The following is a 21,508-nucleotide window of genomic DNA, read 5'->3' as shown; positions in this document are numbered from 1 at the left end:
GATTCCAATTTGCTTAGTTGCTTTGGAGACTTAAACATAACACTGAAAAAAAAGAACCAGCACATCATTGACAGACACAGACTCTTCAAAGGACTGACTCAGATAGTTGGACTGATGGACGTCTTTGCCCTGTCAACCTCTCCACACTGCCCGCCTGGCAGCGCCTTTCCATTTCAGTCACAACAAAGTTCACCCTGGCTGTCTGTTTGTCTGTATGTACTCTCCCACAGCAAAGAGCTCTACCTCTCAAAGGTCAGTGTAGGGCCAGTGTGTTTGTCAGGCCAATCGATGGCCTCAGTTATGTAGCGGGGAGGTCAGCTTAGTGGCGGACAGCGCACACCACCTTCCCAGTGGGAGGTCGTCGCCAAAGAAGGGAGTGTGTACGTGTGTTTAAGATGGGTGGCTGAGGATATTTGTGAGAAGTGGGGGAGTATCTTTTACTAACCCTGCATATAATCAATACCATTCAGCGCTGTTATTCTGAAATTAAGTGTGTGTGTGTGTGTGTGTGTGCGTGCGTGCGTGTGTGTGTGTGTGTGTGTGTGTGCGTGCGCAGTGTTTAACAATGACAGGGGATCAAGGAACTGGTGTGTGACAAAGAGGAATGGTGTCTAATTCAAGGTCAAAAAGGCCTGTGTCACTCCTTCACTTTCACAGAGGGGAGGGAGGAGGCATTATGTTCCTGTTGGTTACCAGAGCAAACATGACATCCCTGCTGGAGCTCATATGAATTTGTAATGTGACCCCTAGTCACAGCAAATGATGTCAGCACAGGTCGCTTTTGCAAAAATGACCCTGCATTTGTCTGTTGTCATGGTCAATTTCTGTCTTCAGTGTCACATCGTTGTTCCATTGTTAAACTCTTTTTTTTTGACTGTTAATATTCATAGACGTTAATATTCTTCATTTTATGTGGAGTCATAAATGAAAATATTGATGGTTTGCTACAATCATTTCATAGACAGATGAAATCTTTGAGCTGTATGATGTAGATGAGATGAAATACATGAGATGTATTTTCCCCCCAAACATAGTGCATTCACAAGGGTATTTAATTTAATTTCCGCATATGATCAGACAAAGGTGCTGTATGTCCTTTGTTTCCCTCCTTCAGTGACCATCTTACTAATTTGCTAAGACCAGCAGCACCTTCTCCTCATGCATGTACATCTTTTAATAACTCTATTAATCTAATCGTCCACTAATTGGTCAAGATAGCCTTTTCCCTAGTGATTTTTATCATTGGGTAATTAAAGAGCCCAGTAAAACCTGCAGTGTCTTGTTAAAATGGCTTGATTGACACATTGTTTTGTGGCTCTGTAATTTTTTTCTACATTATAGAGAATGGTGTCTTTTCAAGCTACTTTACTTTTTAAAATAACACAATTCGGTGGTTATTTATAAGTCGAGGTTCTCACATTTGAATATAATGTGATGACAAAATGCCAGTGACTGATAAATCTTTAATATAAAAATTGTACAAGAATTCTGATACAAATTACAAGAGGTATTTGGACAAAATATGAATAAAATTCCATTTACATCCCAAAACCCTTATGCATTTTATGCAAAAACCATAGACAGTTATGATACAGAAACAAATACAAGAAAGGCAAAAAAGAAAGAGAAAAAAAAGAAGAGTCTTAAAAAGAGGACCATTTTTTTCCTCCTGTCTGCAAATGGGAAACACCTGTTTAGGTAACATACAGTATTCATGAGGCTTCCAAATCATCATTTTGACACCAAAGTTTTGTTCTTTGCAGTGCGGCTATGTAGCCATGCAACGCTGTCGAGTGCCAGTGCCATAACAGGCTTTTTAAGAAACAGACACAAATGCAGTGGATTCACAAAAACACAAGTGAAAACAAAAATCTAAATTCACCACGTCTTCAGGCTTATTTATACTTTAAGACTGTATAAAGTATAATTGGCACAATGGAAAACATGAATTTACAGTTGTTTTTTTCAGGATCATTGACATTTCACAAGTTCCAGTTCAAATTCATGAGGGTTTTTTTTTTTTAGAACATAACACATGAGACTGAAGCATCTATACAAACCCATGTATATGTGTATTTTTCTTTTATCTGCTTATTTCTTATGATGTCCCATCAAACATTTTAATCCCACTTTGTTCCATGAGCTACATTAACTGGACAGTTTGCATGCGGTGTCACCTCTCATCCTCTCTGCTTACACCTATTGTACTCACTCATTGTAACGTGAACAAAACGGACAGTGATTAACAGGTCAGCCGCTTCAGCCGTTTGCCATCCCCTTCTCCCTCGGTGTGCTATGTAGAATTACAGAATAATTGATGCTTGACGCTCCTCTAATCAAATATTAAAGATTCACTCCAGTGGTCTCAGCCAATGAGGCGCTCTAAGTGACGTGTTCCTGCAGATCCACTGCCCGGTCACTAGGTAGCAGAATGCACTTGGGCCCTTGTAGTTGGAGAAGTAAAAAAAGACAAAGATTGGATTGGAGGCTTTCTCAGAGGAGAGGGGGAAATTGGTGGTCATTTCTCAGAGGAGAGGAGAGTGTAGGGGAGAGGGGTGGAAATGTGAGGGGTGGCTCGATCGCTCTCCAGCAGGCAATCAAGAAGAAGCTGGCGATGAGTCCTGTGGAGTCCTGGCCCTGCTGCTCTCTTGCTCTCTTCTGCCTGTGTTCCTCTCTTTCTCCCCAGCCTTGTTAAGTGGCCGCCGCACGGCTCCGCTTTCTAAGCCCAATCCCCTTTCCACCATCTCTCCCTCTCTCTCTCTCTCTTGCCGTCTGTCTCTGTGCTGGACAGTCGTTTGCATGATTTCTCTGCTCTGTTTCCAGCCTCTTGCAGCTCTGAGCTCTGCTGGCATGGCCAGCACCATGCAGGACACAGAAGGAGCCCGTAGGAGGTAGGAGAAGGGTGTTGTAAGGGAATCTCTTCTATGATAATCAGTTTTCTGTTTGGCACACACAAGTACGTAGAAAGAGAGGTCATGCACTGCAGCTGCTGCTTGAGAAATGGACAGCAAAGTAACAGGACATAAAGAATGTGTTAGAGTCTGAAAAAACAAGTCTGAAAACTGGGTTTTCTAAGATCAAGAAGGGCATAGAAGCGGAGGTTAGTGAGCAGAGCACATTTATATTAAGATACTTTTGATATGTTGACTACATACAGCTCTCTTAATTCTAGAAAGTTCAAATCAATCTGTGAGCTTGCTGGCTTTTTAATAGATTTTCCTAATTAATTACTGTCCTCTTTAGGCAAAATGTTTCAAATCATTAGCTGTTAAATATAATATTTAGAATGAAATAATTATAATAAAATGAGCTTTGGACTTCCCAAGCCTGACTCAGTGCTGTCTCACACCACTATCCATAATGGAATATTAGCTTTCTGTGTAGTGGCAGCAGCTATAATGTTAATGCTAGATGGAGAGTTTCATTTCCTGTCTATTTTTCTCTGCTCCTGTCTCCTCCATCGCTAGAGGTTAACAAGTCATCTAGTTCTTGTCATCCTTCTGGCCTGTAAGTAGGAAGCATATGTGAGTGTGTGCCACTCTCCTCTGTGTGCATGTGTGGGTGTTTGTATGGTTGTGTGTTAGAGAGACAGCTGTCAGCAGGGTTCCTGGAGTAGCACTTTTTTATTTCTGCCAGAGCGAGGGCTGGGGGGATTGAATGAGTGAATGAGGCAGCAAGCGCCTCAGTGAAACCCACTCCTGGGAGAAGGCAGGGGTTCCTGTACTCAATTTTCCCTTCACTTGGGATAAACAGGCAATTACCCATCCCTTTTTCCTATGCCATGGCCGTCCGGTGAACTTAAGCATACACTATTAGTGTGTGTCCCTGTAGGACCTGCGCTGTGGGGTGTGGATGTGGTAAGTGAGTGGCGGGTTGAAGAAATAGGTAAGGCGGTTGTTAAATGACTGTGCTCTGACAGATGAAGAGAAAAATAGAATGAGAGAAAGGAATTTAATTGAATTATCAGTGACCCTGAATAAGAATAAGCACACATAGAAAATGAATAGATGAATTGAATTCAACTAAATTTAATGAGTCAAATTGAATTGTTCACAGCACACACTCTCTTGCCTTCTTTTTCTCTTTCTGTCAGTGTCACCGTCTTGTCAGCAACCTTGGCGTCTGGCAGTGTAACGAAGTGACAAGTGAGTTATTAGACAGAAGAAGCTGGAATGGCAGGGACGCCTCCAGGTAACGGAGAAGCAGCACATTTTTAATGATCGTTGCTGTCATCCTTTCCTCCCTAGTCAGCCTTCCACCTCCGCAACCTTTCCATCAGCTCAGCTCAGCTCTCTGTCTCATTCTCTTTATCTCTGAGAAGAGAGGACTGAAAACTGCATGTGTCATATAGGTGGAGTCTTGAAAGGACATGAAATATTTCACTAGAATAGGTCATGTCTATATTGCAAAATGGCTAACAAATGGAACTCAACACTGTAATGGATGTAAGTTGTTGTGAATACTGTACAGCACTCCACATAACACTGCATATTTTTCCCTCTGTGTGTAGCACCAGTCAAGTAAGAGAAGATCTCCTTGTATAGTAACACATGGCATTGCTAATACATTGATAAACAAGTCAAACTGAGGAACAGTCTCTATTTTTTGTCTTTTTACAAAAAATATTCTTATACTGGACAAAAACATCTCCATGAAGATACATCACCCACCAATAAATACCCCTTCCCTTGGCTACTTTGCCCAGTTACTGGAAATATTTGTACCGTGAGACAGTCATGGATATGTTAAAAATGGCTGCAACCAACAGCCAGGAAAATGGCAACATTTTTCATAGAGTACATTTGTAGTCGACACTCAGCAATGGAAACCGATACCGAAAATATCACAGCAAAAGATTTAAGACTCAGGTGCATCATATTAATCCAATGGGGGTATGATTTAAGTACAATGTCACACTGAAAGAGCTTTTCTTAAGAAAACACTTTTGTTTTGGTCACAGTTGAAGGACTATTTTCATCTTTTTTCTTTTTTTTCAAATCTATGGGACAGTCATATTTCATTAAGATGCCTTTTGTGAGAACAAACATGAGTTCTTGCATTGATAACTTTGTTTGACAATGTCACAATAATGTCATGCTTTACACAGATTACCCCACAAAACCTCAGAAGTAATTATTGTGATCTTAACTGGCAACCATACACAAATTACTCCTTAAACAAAAAGAGGAGGAGAGGCATTATCAGTATTTAACTCCTTTGTGTTTGTGAAACAGCAGTTTATATTCAGTCACACCTGGATTCGTTTTTAAGCAAGACACTTTGGAGACACTTTCTGCACACGTTGTTTAGCGATGGGGGGAGATCTCAGGTTTCGTTCAGGGAGGCAAGATGTTTTCTGTTGTGAAACTGTGTTTGAAACTGAGCACGTACAAAAAGAAACTGGCACAAGTATGTTGAAGGTACTGTCATTTCCCTTGGCCCTGTAGCCATCAATGACCTAAACTTACCATTGCAAAAGTCCTCATTATAATAATATTACACATCCCCTTGTATAGATGCAAAGTGCAAAAACTGAATTGGTATACTAAAGCTCATAAACATAACAGACAAAAAAAATAGAAATACAGAGAATGATATCAGTGTAGGAGCCTAAAAATGCATGCCGGCAACCTCTGAATATCTAACAAGTAGATAAAACAAGCCACATGATATTCTTTTTTTCCTAGGACTCAGTTTAAAACGTGTCTTTGAAGCTAACATAAATGAGTCAAGCTAGTAAGATGCTACCTCTTTCTTGCCTATAGCTGGAAGTATTGTACTGGACTGTAACATAAAACCATAAAGAGAGAGGAAAAAAGAAGCAAACAACCATCAACACAACTCTTTTACACCAAAAGCCTCTTGGGACATTATTTACAAATGAAGCTGTCATGCTTTTGTAAGGGGTTCATTTAAAAGCTATCATTACACAAATACAACAAGAAGATTTTCTTTTTTTTCTCAATACTATCGTTTCTGCAGGCAAAGTCACAAATAAGAGTTTGAATAGATTCTTTGGAGACGGACATAAAAACAAAGTGGGGGAGACGGTTGAAAGGAAAGATGGAGGCTTATGAAAAAAACAACTGGAGTTTTGTTATAAAGCAAACTCCATGCTCAAGAGCGTCATCCTGTTCTTCCAAAGAAGGAAAAGTCAACGGTCACAATAATAAACTGTATTTAGAGTCAATGAATTTTATAGAGGGACATAGCAATGTCTTGCAATGACTTACAGAGGATGGGCAGGAGGCATACAGGCATTTAGCTTGTATTTGATGGCCCTGGGCTGGGGTTAAAAGCTAATTTGAGGAGGAATAAGGATGAGGAATGAAGGGAGGAGCGGGCAGACTGACAACAGGGTAACGTAGCAAGTCATTATTTAGTCTATTATTGTAGAGAAGGGCATGTTTTTATGGAGGTTGGGGTTCTGGGAGTGTCGGTTACGGCTGCGCACAGAGCTGAACACCATGTTGCAACCGGGGATTTTGCACTTGTGCATCTCACGCAGGTGCACAGTCTTGTAGTGCACACGCAGGGTCCCTTTGTTGCTGTACATTTTGTGGCAGATGCTGCAGAGGATCCCACCGCTGCCACTGTTACTGCCCCCAGTGGACGAAAGGAGGAATGGTGAGGAGGAAGGTTCCAACCCCTCACCATATCCTTCTCCTCTTAGTTCTCCAGTCTCATCCCGATGCCCCCTTTCAGCCTGCCCCTCGGCACGCTGGGAGCAGTCCTCCCCCTCACTGTTGCCCTCCTCCTCATCCTCTTCTCCCTCCTCCTCCTCCAGGTCATCCAATAGGATGCCTTCATCGCTGCCCTCATCTGACTCATGTGAGGAGTGGATACTGCTGCTGGATTGAACACTGGATGTGGTGCTCAGGTCCAACACCATGTAGTCGTCTGGCTGGCCCCGGGAGAAGCCGTTGGTGTGGTGGTTTTTAAGGTTTTGGTTGAGAAGGTGGTGGGGATACTCGATGTTCATGGGGGAACGGACATTGTGGTTCAGGCCAGTGGGCCCGAGGCTACCGCCTCCAATGCCCATCCCGGCCATAGGGTCCAAACCCATGTGGTGCCCGGCGTAGATCTTGGCCAGTAACTCGGCTCGCAGGTCCTTGGGCAGTGGCGTGAGTTGGGGGTCCAGGACAATGTCGTCCAGCTCTTTGGTCAGCAGTTTGCGGTGCAGGTTGATGTTGGAGCTATGCCTAATGTGGGGAGACAGTTATAGTTGTTAATCAGAATTCTGCCAGTTTGAGGAATGTAGATTACGACTCAAATACACAATAGCCACAGTGTTGAAATACATGTATTTGTACTTACAACATTTTTCATATTGTCAAGTTATCTCACTTCTGTGAAATGGTACCAGGCTACAAATATTCAATATCCAAGAACCACTATATATAATTAATTATTGTTACTATCAGTTGAGGTACACAGACATTCACCCTGCAGCTCTCCTCAGAAAAATGCTCTAAGATCACAGAGAGAGAGCATCCTGCTAGTGTTTACCGCTGTCAGCATGTCTGCACTGCACAGCCCTCAAATCCAATAGACTCTGACTCAATTAAATACTCCACCATATTGAATGGGAGTTTATCAATTGATTCGAGCTGTGGTAATGTGATAATCGAGGGGAACTGGATAGCATATTAGCACTAGGCCTTGACAGCATTATCGCATTCGTTCCCTATTGGAGGTGGCTTAATCGAGCACCTCAATGAACATGTCTTTATGTAGCCCTGGATTTAATTAAGATGGGCATTTTTTCCAAACACAAGGCAAACTGTATCACACAGTGTGCTATAGCTGATTAAAGAAACTGAGTAACAAGTGCCATGCTTAAGCCAGGATACGATTTGTGAGGATTTCAGTTAGCATACAAAGCCATGCTAAAGGATGCAAGGTGAAATGGGCTTGAAAAATCTAATTCAATGCTTTTTCACTCCAATTTCACAGTTGCCAAGTCGGACTAAGAAAAAGGGGACCCACGGCACACGTCACAATAAAACTGCATAACACAGAAAGGAAACTTAAGCAACTCATGACCGGTGTCAGATATGACATACACAAGGCCCATTCCTCTCATATCAGGTCAGCACTTAAATCAAATAAGAATAATATGCAAACACTCAGTGCCTTTAATGTGAAGGGTTTCCATGCAGGGAGGGCACATGTGTGTAAAACAAAAAAAAAGAAAAAAAGAAAACGGTCATCCTTAGCAGGACGGGCAAAAATGGAGTCACAATGGATAGTAGAGCTTACCAGCAGTGGCAGGGTTGATGCAGTCAAAAAGGGTCCCTTTCCTTTAATTATTTACTTCCCTATCCGACATTGTCCTGCAAGAGGTAAAAATACATTCATTTGAGGGACCCTTTTCTGTGAACCAGGCAACCAGGAGCCCGTCCACTCAAGCATCGTCAGCATTGAGGAGAGAGAGCGTGGCAAATCGATTGGCCATGGCTGTCACTGCATGTGGGTGTGTTTGCACGTGTTTTTGTCTGTTTGTGTGTATGTGTGTGTGTGTGTGTGTGTGTGTGTGTGTGTGTGTGTGTGTGTGCGTGAAAAACAGAAAATATACTACTTCCATATAGTGGGACATTGATCAAAAGGACTATATAAATCCTTTGTTCTTTTTATCCTTTGATAGTACAGTTGCACCCATATGGTGTTAGCTTATGGCTAAAATATGGGAGTCATGATTCAATGTCTGTGGCGCTGTATCCCTGTCTAGTCAAATACATGTGTGGACACTTGGCTGTGAGAGGCCAGAGTGTTTTAAGACAGTCTGAAATATGCCATAATCAGTGATCAATATATAAGGAAATGGGCACAATTTCTGTAGGGATACCAACCAACAGGCTTTAACGTAAAGAGGGGCCACATTTGCTCAATTAAACCTGAAGTTCAGGTTGCTGTTGATGATGCTCAGGTAGGCAGGTCCTTTGCAACATGTCTCCATCTCTATAACAACACCTTCTCACTGCTAATAAGCTCTAAGTTAACCATGGCTATCTCAGTTTTAGATATTAAAACATGCTAAATATCATGCAGTAAGTAGTCTGTGCTATAGCTACAGTAGCCATTTTAAATACTCAAAATGCACACACAACATTGTTAGAATACTACAACAATATCTAATGAAAAAATGTCACATTTTATGCTACAATCTTTTTATATATTTTACAAATATATGAAAATAAAATAAAGGGAAGGAAAAAAAGTCACTTAATGATATATCATTTGTAACCATTTGGAAATTATTTAATTTCAGGAGCTAAAGAGGAGAAAAAGAGCCCAGTTTATGATCATTTGCATAAACATTATTATTTAACTCCTGTGTTGGCAATGCCTCCTTGCCCTAAATAATCAAAATAAGTCAGCTGAATCCACACACAGTAGGCATAATGCACTTATCCCTTCATTTATCAAATTTAGACTTTCTGCCCAATTTCCCACTCCCCTCCATCCCTCCACCTCCATCACTCCACTTCAGTACGCTCTATCTTTCCTCCCCAAACCCAACTCCTAAGTGCACCCCCCTCCCCCCTCCATCTCTACCTCCCTGTTGGCCAGTAATGTGGCTGGCAAACCAATTTGACAGTCTCATCTTTGCCCAAAAGATGGGGGAGGCCTCCAGAGAGCCCATTTTTGACTGTGCAGAGGAGGTAGAGCAAGAGTGTGTCTGTCCCAACCGGCATTAATCATCTTTAGGTTCATCTGATGGCCCTTGCCCTTGTTTTTGTGTCAGTGCGTATGTGTGTGTATACGCGTGTGTATGTTGTCTAAATGACTCCTAATGTGTAAATGAGATGGAAGGCTGAGCAGTATTAAACTGACACGAGTGGTTCTTTGTCTTTTCTGTCATTCGGGGTGTGTTATGAGGTTTTAGGTGTAAGTGGGAGGACAAGAGGGTTAGTAACATTTATCACTCTCTGTCACTGTTAGATCTACTGCATTGTTTCAGTCTGTCCAACAGCCTAGGCTACAAACAAAGATTTGAGGATCCTCAAATAAATGAGTGCATAGATATTGAATATCACATGAAAAACATTTTTAAGTACACGTTATTTAAAATTACTTGAAATTTCTTGCAGTTTTACAACTACGATTCTATTGATGATAGTGTGCTTGCATGGGCGTTATTTATCTAAGAATAAAATAATTCCTCTTATTCTCCTCGCAAGGAAACTGCTAATGATAATAATTTCAAGTTTCCATATTTTAATCAGCAGATATTTTGAACTGGGGTGAGTGGCTTTTGTTAACATATTCTCTCTGTGAGCAGCGTGCCCTTTGTTTATAAGAGACAAACAGAGAGCTGATTGTGAAGCAGCGGAGCCGGGCCCACATGCCGTGAGGGGACCAAGGGAAAGGGAGGGAGACAGAGAGAGGAAGGAGAGGGGAGGAAAGAGACTCTCCAACATAATTAACCTTCACTCTCTCCGTTTGCAGTGGCCCATGCAGGGACCACGTGCTGCACAATGCTGCACCATGGGAATGTGGAAGAGGGAGGACACCTACTTGCTTTAGCAACATAGAAGCAGGTTAAAATTTTGGAGTGAAGGTTAAAAAAGAGAAAGCAGGATAGGCTGATAAAATTGAGATAAGTAAGGCAAGTCCTGTCAACGGTTTAAAAAATATGATTAACGAGGCCAATAATAGTGATGATTACTGGTATTCGCGCCTTCCCAGCAGTTAATCATGCAGCTTCTTCAAGACTTCTGCCGACGCTGCTTGCTCCCCACAATAAATATGCAATCATTTACCTCCGTGCAGCAGGCGGCCAGGAGGCTGGGAGAAAACACCCTACTGTAAAACCACACATACACACACTCTTATGTTGGTCTCTGTTTTACACTCAAAAACACACACATTACAGGCTTGCTCCAGGGCACATTAAATTCTCCTTTCCTGTATTCCTGAGTGTGTGTATGTACAATATTCATGTGCACTAATGTTTGTGTATGCATAAGTGTGTGAAATCCTTCAGTCTTATAATAAATAGGGCAGGGATCCAAACTGAACAAACACTACTGATAGTTTTTTTCCGTGGCAGCACATTTACAGTGTGTCCTACTCTGACAATGTCATTGGCTCTTGGTTGTTTTTCTCTGTAGATCAAATGACCTCTCCTACGTTTTCTTCTTCACTTTGATATTGGAGCTTTTGATGCTGGTGTCTGATGGTGTGTTTATGTGCCTTTGGCTTTTCACTCAGTCAATGAACTAATCAGATATGCAGAGGTACTTGGACTTCCCTGTTGCTGGATGTCAACAGCTGTTTGGGAGGTATTGAGAAGAGGAAGCCAGGCAGGGCTGCATATTATAATGCTGCTTTAGCATATATTATACAGCTATAAAAACAACAACAAATAACCACTGCTTTATCTTCCTCTTTTTTAAAATTCAATGTGGTTATTATTCTAATGGTTCTTTTTTTTTTTTAAAGAGAATTACTTTGTGTTAAGTATTAAGTGGCAAAAAAATCTAATTTGGAGAAATAATGGCTTTGACTTATCTAATTTACTAGTAACAAACATTCTCAACATTATTTTGTGCAAATTTCTTCGTACATGCAGTTTCTTAATCTTATCAGAGCAAATGCTCTTATGAAAACAACTAAATTATATTCCCATTTTATTGCTACTATTACACTCTAACATACATTATGTCATTAGAGGATCATCCAGGGACAGATTTGATGAGAGCTGGGCTTGTGTATTGACTCGTCTCAAAGCCCCAGGATTCCTCTAGCTATGCAATGCCCTCCTTTCTGTTGTTTTGTTCCCTGTTTGAACCAGCGTCAGAGTAATATGTCCCATATGCTATCAGGAATTTATGCCCCACAGAAAAAGTATGGAAACAATAGTGTGCTTAGGTCTTACCCACCCAGAGCTATACTGTACACCCCTGGCTCAAAGATGCATTATGTTCACAGCAGCAATTGTCCCTCCTTGCTACAAAGTTATCTCTATCTCCCATATGTTCTGCCACTTTATGTGTTTGAATGGCATTTATATGCTGGTGTTTCTCATCATGGAGTCAAACTGTCACACACACACACACACATCCAAGCTGACACAGGAAGAGAGCGAGCATAGGAAGACTTTGAACCCTCTGTGCCTGTGTAAAGCACTCACCCCTGGCTTTGATACCAAACGCCTGGCTACATATTTGTGAAAATGCACCTTTCCCCACACCATCCATGATTCTTTTTTTCTTCTCACTGATGTCACCTCATTTAGTTTTCCTTGAGCCATCATGGGGTCAAGACAGCAGATTCCAGTATGAAGGGACTAAATTACATAAGTGACCGAAAAGTAGGGCAGCTGTATGAATTTAAATTTATGATTCACAGTATCCACCTTAGCACCAAAAAAATATGAGCAATATCTGCTGATTACCAATCACTGAAATCTTTTACCATGTTAAATTCCCCTATACATGTACTATAGAGCTCTCTTCTTGCTATTTAAAGGTTGAGATAAGGCAGTTAATTGTTTATTTCCAACAACTGTTTTACAGCATTAGGAGACAAATTACTAAGAGATAAGGTGTATTGATGAACAAATAGTTTTCTCTGTTATGTATTTGTACATTTTGCTGTGTGTTTGCATCCGTGTGTGTGCAAGTAAGTGTGCATACTTGTGTGTGTGCACATGTTACACGGCAGGTCGGTCATACCTTAGGCATTCTCTATTCCTTGTCAAAAGGGAGGAGCTAAGAAACTCACCGGTGGCAGTACACCAAACTGAGTCAATGCATGCTATTATAACATTTCCTATCATCTTGCTGCAGTCGGCACAGCTGCGTCAGGTGAGCAGCAGGGTTGCAACTTCACTAACTCTAACTTATCTCCTGTTCTTCTCCCCCCTGTTCCAACCATTTTAATAGTCCCAGTCCCAGAATCATCTGCTCTATTTACATGCTGCTAATGAACAAACAGTGGTAGAAACAGATGCCACCAAAGCAACAAATGTAATAAAAGGATTGGGGTGGGAAAGGAGCAACGAATTTGGGTGGAATAATATAAAGCTCCCTCTGGAAAGATTTGTTAGCCAGTCTGAAGTATTCTTTGTCAATTGACCATGTTTGTTACATGACAGGCAAGGGAATATGATTTTCTGTGTCACCAAACCTGAAATATGAATTCTCACGCTGATATTTTAATATCTATTTAATTTCTGTAATGACAGTAAGTCTAATGGATATTATTAGTAGCTATATATAAACGGTTGTGAAAGAGAAATTCTACCCATTAAGCATTAGTGAATGCTGGCCAATTTGACACTTAAAATAACTCCCATGATGCAAAAAACAGTTGTTTGTAATAGGGAGCCTGTGCTAGCCCAGGGCGCCAGTGATGTTATGTACCTCGAGCATGTGTTATGGCATCAACCTGCTGCCAGTGCTGTTACAGTATATATATTCTGCAGAGTGAGTGTGTTGGTCTGATATGTGCTAACAAGCCCAGGTGAGTACGGCTAGCCTCACCTCCTAATGCGCTAATAAATGCAGTGGTTTGACAAACCGCTGTTAATGTTAATATATACGCCATCACCTCCCTGTGACAAGGTGAGGTAGTGAGGGCAGGTAAACAACACACTATAGCTGCAGGGTTGATGGGTATGGCCTAGTGCTTGTTTGAATGTGTGTGTATGTGTTTCTCATCCTGACACCCTACTCTTCTGAACTTTGACTTGACAAGGAGCAGATGTCCCTGAATCAATTTAGTGTTCAATTAGCTAACAGATGTTGTGTGATAGCCTATCCAGGTAAATGTCATACAGTAATGAAATACTGCATCTTGTTTCGTTACCATGAAATGAAAAGGCATATCTCTCACAAAAAACCCTGCTATATCCTTACAAAAAACCCCATTATATTCTGTAGATTTATGTAGTGCCATAATTTTGATTATAATAAATAAAGATTGGATTAAACATTTCTATTGAACCTACCTGCGACTGTCAGAATTACATTGAAATAACATGGTTACATTACTAAGTTCTAGGACTAACCTGTCTCGGCTCCGCCGGGAAGGGAAGGCAGCGTTGCAGCCAGCCACAGTGCACACATGCATCTCTTTGAGGTGCACATTCTTGTAGTGGAGTTTCATGCTATAGGAGCTCTTGAAGCTCTTCTTACACACATAGCAGATCTTGGGGTCAGGACTTGAGCATGGGTCTCCCTCTGGTGATTGAGAAGAAGGAAATTTGGGTGGGCTGGCACCGTAGCCCATCGAAGAGATGAAGCTCTCATGTAGAGCAGCCATGCTTGCAGCAGCAGCAGCAGCCGCGGCCATGCCTCCATTATAGAGGCCATACTGGCCCATGCAGAACATGTCATAAGTAGGATCGTTGAGTTCTTCCTTGATCTTGATAGGGGGCTGATGAGGGGAGGGTGAGGAATGACCTTTGCCTTCCATTTCCTTTCTCAAATGGGCTTCCTCACCACCCTCATCATTCTGTTCCTTGTCCAGACTCCTTCCGCCTCTGATGTGTTTTTGCTGTTCCTCCACATCTATCAGCTCATCACGGTAGAACATCTTGGAATCAGAGGTTTCAGACTCGTTCTCAAAGTCTCTCTCATGGTCCTGGTCCTCAGAGGTGAAGCTGTCCATACAACGTAGCTCGCCAGAGCCTTGAAGATCATTTCCACCCCTGCTGTCACTACCAGTTCCTTCCCGGCATTCATCTTCACTCTGTCTCAACATGCCTCTCAGAGCTAGGCCAGGGCTCATCTCATCCTGGGAAGGGGATTGCTGTCCACTACCACCACTGTGGTTCCCAGTGCCACTGCCACTGTTGTTGTTGCTGTTACAGTTACCATTCATTTTGACATTGTTGTGAAGAAGGGACTGGTGATGGTGGTGATTATGGTGGAGGTTATCATCGTCATCATCATCTTTGTCCTCGTATTCATCTGCCACATCAATGACTTCCTTCTCAATCTTCACTGGCATGCTAGATTTACGGGGCTTCTTTTTGGGTGTGGGGTCTATGCTGCCAGTGGTAAGGTCGTGATTGGCATTAGGTGTATGTAAGCGGTGGGACATGGGTCCTGCCTCTGACATATGAACATTATTGTGTGAAGCTACAGCTGCAGCAGCCAGGATCTGCTGTTGTTGGTCCATCAGGGTGGTACTGTTGGTGGTGGTGGGCAGGATGGGGCTTGTGGGCAGTGACACTGGGGGACTGACAAGGTCTGCAGGGGACAGTAGTGTACGGTAGAATGGGGGCACTGGCTGGACTGGCTGCACTGACTTCAGGGAGGGGAACACCAGTGGGCTTTGAAGGGGTGACTGAAGCATAGGGTCTACCGGTGGAGTAGTGAACCCAAGTGGTGGCCTTCCAGGGCTGGTGAGTGTGAAGCCACCATTTTTGGTGCTTGAGATGACAGGTGTACCAGGGGTTGAATTGCCACGGATGAGGTCCTTGTCACGGTTATTGCGCAGCATGGGCATGTGCAACCGTGGATTGGGATTGGCACTGTGGCGGTTGCGGCTGCGTAGTGAGCTGAAGACCATATTGCAGCCCTCAATGGTGCAACGGTGTTTAATCTTCAAGTGTACAGCATTATAATGTATCTTAAGTGTGCCTTTGTCATAAAAGGTTTTGCCACAAGAGTTGCAACACACACGACCTTTGCGTGAGGTGGATCCCATGCGGCGCATGCGATGCATCTTGGAGGAAAAGGAAGCATGGGTGATGGTTTTAGAGTGCTCGTCCTTTACAAAGTGATGGTGGACTTGGTGGTCACTCAAGCTGTTGGGTTGCTGAGGTTGGGACTGGGACTGCTGTTGGCCCTGCTGCTGTTGCTGCTGGAGCTGTGTCTGCTGTTGCTGCTGTTGTTGAGCCTGCTGGGTGGAAGGGGTTGGTGAGATGGGTGATGCCCTGTTGTTTGGTTCTGTCTTGGGTTCAATGTTGTTGTTCATGACTCCCAGGGCTCCACGGCTAGGGCTCTGGCCTGTGCGGAAGGGTGACAAGGAAACTTCTGACTCACTGGTATCCACCTGTTCACCTTGGTTTGGTAGGCTGGGCTCCCGGAGCCGGAGAGCAGACTGCTCCATAGGCAAGCCATTCGGGGGCAAGCCAAGCATGGGGGCAGAGACTGGGTTGATGTACTGGAAGGGCAAGAGAAAGGCTAAGCTGTTGGGGATATTCTCGAAATGGTGAATGCTGGATGGGCTACTGTTTTCCAGATGTGTCAGGAGCCCTGGGCTGCGGGACCTGTTGTTGCTTTCAATAAATGTCCTAATCCCGGAGTCTGTCTTGGAGGAGGGAACTGTAACTGCCTGACCTTCCTTCTCCTGAATGGCCATCAGCTCCACAATGGACTTGGTCTCACCAAAACGCAGGAACTGCTGCAGGGTGATGATCTCCTCTTCTCGGGACATGATGGTCCAGCGGTCCAGCACCTTGCCTGCAGCATCCTAGATGCCCCAGAAGAGACAAGACAAAAATACAAACCATTATTGATTGTACATAATCAGTGTGGTCAAAGGTGAAGATAGCGCATGGGTTAGTTTGTAAGGGCAAGCTTTTCTGCTCATGAAATTCAGAGGCCTCTGGAGCGACAAGTAACTAACAGAGCTTTGTCGAAAATCTCCCCCCTCCACTGTCCCTCATTGCCATCCACTTTTCACTCATTTGTTTTTTCTATAAATCGGTCCTGCGAATGTGATCATTAATCACACAGTGATGAAAGTAAGCAAGAGTTTAATTGAGCCTCAAGCAAACAAATCAAAAGCACTTAGGTGGGGCGATTAGCAGGTCTGTGCGACTTCCAACATTGTAGGGATGTTAATCTGTGAGACAAAAACAGCTTTGTAAAAGATGTGAACTCTTGCTGGGACTCCCTCTGTACACAAACTGTACCTAGGGATATTTACAAAACAGAAATAATAGAATAATTAATGCAAGCCACTAATCACACCTTGGTTGGCAGGCATTTTTCTCAGTGTGTTTTCCATCTCTAAGGCAGTGAAATGCTTATGGGAGGATGGGACTGCTACACTATATATCAGTGAATGGCCTTGGACATTCAAAGACAAAAACACATTCATTTAAGGTCATATTTGAGTATGCCTTGATATTGGCATTGATTTTGTGTTTCGTTTATTAAATACCAATGGTGAAATACTTTACTACTAATACTGTAATAAACAACCATGTCTTGTAGGACACTGTCAACTGATGATGCATTTTCAGTTGGTGGTGGCGTCATATGACAAGGGGCAGAAATGTAAAATAACAAATATTAATAGATAATTTATAATAGCCCTTGGCATTTCAAGTTCCTGTATTTTTTGAGGCTTGGGAATGGTGAGAAACAAGTTTCCTAAAAGACCAGAACTACTCCGATGGGACTTGGGCGTTATTCCAGATAGAGCACTTTACTTGGCTAGTGCTCTTTTGGAGATTTGCTATTAACAGCTGAAAAATAAAAAGTTTTGATTCCTTGCAAATGTGCACATTGTCAAACATCAAGAGATGGCAAGGGATTCTGGGAAAGAAATCTTGGCAAAGCGTGAGAATTTAATTTGTGGTTGAGCTACTAAGTTTTGAGGCAATGAATGTTTGACCCAGTGCTTTTGTCCTCTTGTATGAAATCACGTCTCTCCCTGCTTCATAGCACTGATGACAGAACTCAAAATTATCCTCATACAGTAACTGCTGCCACTGTTGTTGTTATATAAGATGGTATAGTATGGGTGTTTGTGTGAACAAGACAGAAACAGAGGAGAGAGACATAGAGACATAGTGTAAATACTTCCTGGGGGACCAGGCGCAAGTGACATCAAGGGAGTAACGCAAGCGATGACAATTAGTCACAGTGAAATGGTAACATTTCATATGTGCTCCTAGCTGCTGGCATCTATAAAAGACAAATGGCAACTCTGGTGAGTAAAAAGCTGTAAAAACCAACATCACAAAGCACAAAGGGCCTGTAAGGAGAAAACAGAAGATAAATGTTTAAAGAGAGACAGCGAAAGATAGATACGGGGTACGGGAGAGAAACAGAGGAAGAAGAGGAGAAAAACAGAGAAAATAAAAGTGTGAGTGGTTTCATATCATGCCCTCAGATATACTGGAGAAACAGATTCTTCTGAGACGAAACATCAATAGTCACTGGGGTATTTGTTGTTAAATATACATTAAAAAACATTTTACACTTTCATTCTGTGTGCGCTCTGGAGTTTTTGCCTGGAGGTATGACTTTAGATACTAGCCTGGGCACTGTTTTTTCATACTGCATGGCCATCTGGGCATTAGTACTTCCATTTGATTTAATTGAAACAAAAAAAAGGAAAGAAAATTAGAAAGTGACTCTTTAAATAGTTCCACAACCACATTTCTTAAGAAATTGTAGTTCTAAGAAGTGGAGCAGTCTTTTAATATTTTCTAGTGACAGAAAAAGATTCATTTGTGAGTATTACACATGTAAATACACTCAGTTAGCCTACAATTACAACTCTGATTAGAAGCATGAAAAATTCTAAATGTAATATAAGTGTATCTGTTTCATAAGCAGTAAATAGCAATACTACTTTTAGTACTTTTGGGATCATTGTTAGGCCACGTTTAATTCAATTTAAGCCAGTTTAAGACATCTTAATATCCATTTCCTGACTGCCCCACTTTGATGTTTGCTCATCAAATTGAGATTGAAATAACATTCATAAGACCCACAAGCTCCCAAAAATGAGGTACTTTTAATGGGAGCTCAATTAATAAATGCTAGGGATTAGTCTCAAATTATAAGTAATATCGTGAAATAAAACTACAAAAGCTTTCGCTCTCCAAACCCACATGCAGTTATCCAACCGCATCTCAATCACATTAGACATTTGTTTTATCCTCTACTAGTCCTACCCTGTGCCTCCACTTCCCCACTCATGAAGTCAAACAAAAGCCAAAACACAATGACACAGGCCAAACTGCAACCCATTAGTGTTAGGAAGGGCCAGCCAGCTGTCAGAACAGGTCAGCAGTTCTGCTATGCACTGGACCCTGTCTGAGAGGAGGCTATCCAAGCACTCCTCATTCACTGGTCAATTGAATTTTGGAGGCCAGTCAATAAGCGTTTGGGTTGGGGTCGGGCTTGGAGCACTGAGTCAACACAAATTCAAAAATGGAGCAAATCGGTCTAGAAAAGAATTTGAAGGGACAAACTTGATTAAGGTTCAGACCATGTGGAAACTACTACTGGTTTTTATGCCAAGAAGCCTTTCAATACATGGCTGTTTCTTATTATAACAACCATGTTTTGCAATATATCACTTTATAGTAGAAATGCTAAATTCCAGACAAAAATGCTTAATGCAGATAACCCTCATAAAAAAAATTAACAATCAAAGATGAGAAAAAATATGCATGTATTGTATTAGAATGAGTATGTAAATATGTGCTGACACACATTTGCAGACAAACACAGGCCCCTGTAGTCCTTACTACAGTAAGTCTCACAACTCCACTCCCCTGCATTAGCCTTTTGATGCTGTGAGAGAAACAAATATTCCATTAGAAGCACTTTTACAAGTAGGCACTCATCTTCCAATTAGCTTAATGTGGCCCTCTTTCCCCTATATTTTCCAGGCGTGCCCCACCTCTTCTTGTACACTCCCTCCAGTAAAATCTCATTAATCCACCCCTCCCCCATCTCCCCCAGTGCTATGACATATTAGTCTGTCATTATGCATCCCAGAGTCCTTTAAACAATACAGCTAAACCTCTGTTTGCCAGGTTAATGACTATTAGCCAATAATTACTGCAGAGAGACGATGGAGTACCCACTTTATCTGGTGGACAGCCTGCTGCTGTTAGTTTATTTTATCTGCCTGCTTCCATGTCTCTCAAAATTATTCTAGCAACGGCTGTATTTATTCATCTCTCTGCCTCTCCAATGCATTCTTAATTCATGGCTGTCTCTAATACTGTGGTGCTAGATGTTGTGTAGTGGGTGTGTAGTGGGGTATCCACCTTGCAAATTGCTGACAATGAGGTTGAGCAAATGATGGCCTTGTCATGGGCCAGGGCACCACTGTCAGTTAAAACAAATCAGGCAATTATGCAATTAGCAGGTTATGTGCTGAGCTGTATTAAGAGCCGGGGTGTGCAGCGTTGTTAGGTTGCATGGTGTGCATTAGGGATTAACAGCTTAACATGTATATGCTTTTCACTAATCATCACCTATCATACTCAATGACTTAATATATTTGGTAAGAAATGGAGAGAGATGCCATGCTAGGCAGATACTAAAGAAAGGAATATATTAGCTATAAATCCATTGTATTGACCTATGCCTATATACTGTACAGTAGATCAAATGGGAGATCTCTGACCCTCTTGAGCTTGCATCATATAACATCTCTGATAGTTACATTTTCATGTTAATATATACATTGGCACGATGTGCTATGTGCAATCTGTGTAGGATGACGCTACACTGGTTCGACATTAACATAAGGGCAACTCAACCGATCATAAAGACAGTATCACTTGCAATATTGAGGATCAGCTCCCACAATGGCAAAGTGAACCATGGGAACCACATTGATTCACCAAATCACCTTGCAGTGAATGCGATCTCCACCAAGCCTCAAGGGAATCCCCATTGATCTCCAGTCCTGCTTTCAGATCCAGTTCCTTAAAAAAAACTGCTCTATCCCTGTGTTCGCCACTTCAAGGGAGGTTAAGCAGAAGTTCCTTGTGATCTGAGAAGGTCTTGAACCTTGGTGCTTCTTTTTCCATATTCTGTTTCTCTCCCCACCCCATCTCGGGCTGTATGAATAATGCAGAGGATCTAGTGGCAAGGGGAGCCATGGGGGATGGGTTCACGCAAAGCCCACTGCCTGGAGCCATCACATCAGAGGGCAAGAGCTCCCAAGACACAGGCTGCTCACCCATTGGCTCCCCAGTGTCAGGTCAGAGGTCATGTGTGAACAACCTGCTCTACTTCTTCCCCTGTGATGGACCACAGGGAAATCAGTAGCTACGTCCAGATGTGGGTGGAGGACATTTGTAAGAATCATAGAGGTTGAAATTTACACTCTGTAATCATTGTAAAATCCTCCTTTATGCTCTGCACATCAAAAGAATTTGTTACTTTTGTATGTGACCTTGTGTATCCACCATAGATGTTTGATGTTTTCTAAGCTGCAGAAACATTATCTTGTATCTTTATAGCAATCTACTGTTCATTGGCTGTCTGCTGACATACAAGATGACACCAATCCATAACTAACAAGGCAACAGTAAAAACATGTCATCCTCTCATCAAAGACAGACAGAGCAGTATCCCTGTGGACCAGTCAGTCACAATTATGTCACGTTGTGGTTGCACATTACGGGAACAGGCATTTCACAAATGAAGCCATCACTTAGTGAACTGTACCTTTTTAAAATATGTACAGGAAAAAACAGAAATCTATGGTAGCTTACAGTATTGTGTGGTTTACAGATGTCTTCCAATACGTCAGATTGCAAAAAACAAAAACAAATAGC

The 21,508-nt window shown here is 42.2% G+C and overlaps 1 protein-coding gene across 7 annotated transcripts in view; it reads right to left on the bottom strand.

The window, feature by feature from the left end:
* Positions 1 to 1,449: 1,449 nt before the first annotated feature.
* Positions 1,450 to 21,508, bottom strand: part of bnc2 (basonuclin 2) — a 165,138-nt gene continuing 145,079 nt past the window's right edge. For 6 of the 7 annotated variants that reach the window (XM_044189966.1, XM_044189965.1, XM_044189969.1 and 3 more), the window contains 2 exons: positions 14,021 to 16,434; positions 1,450 to 7,202 (listed from right to left, as the gene is read on the bottom strand). In XM_044189966.1, the coding sequence (XP_044045901.1) occupies positions 6,380 to 7,202; positions 14,021 to 16,434 (3,237 nt within the window). In that variant the 3' untranslated portion in view covers positions 1,450 to 6,379. Of the gene's footprint in view, positions 7,203 to 8,262; positions 8,337 to 14,020; positions 16,435 to 21,508 lie in introns of all 7 variants that reach the window. The other variant, XM_044189970.1, reaches the window with a different exon arrangement.

The sequence above is a fragment of the Siniperca chuatsi genome, linkage group LG3 (genome assembly GCF_020085105.1).
Source record: "Siniperca chuatsi isolate FFG_IHB_CAS linkage group LG3, ASM2008510v1, whole genome shotgun sequence".
In the NCBI taxonomy this organism is placed as follows: Eukaryota; Metazoa; Chordata; class Actinopteri; order Centrarchiformes; family Sinipercidae; genus Siniperca; species Siniperca chuatsi.
Note: the sequence above shows the minus strand (reverse complement) of the source record. Positions and strands in the feature narration are given on the sequence as shown.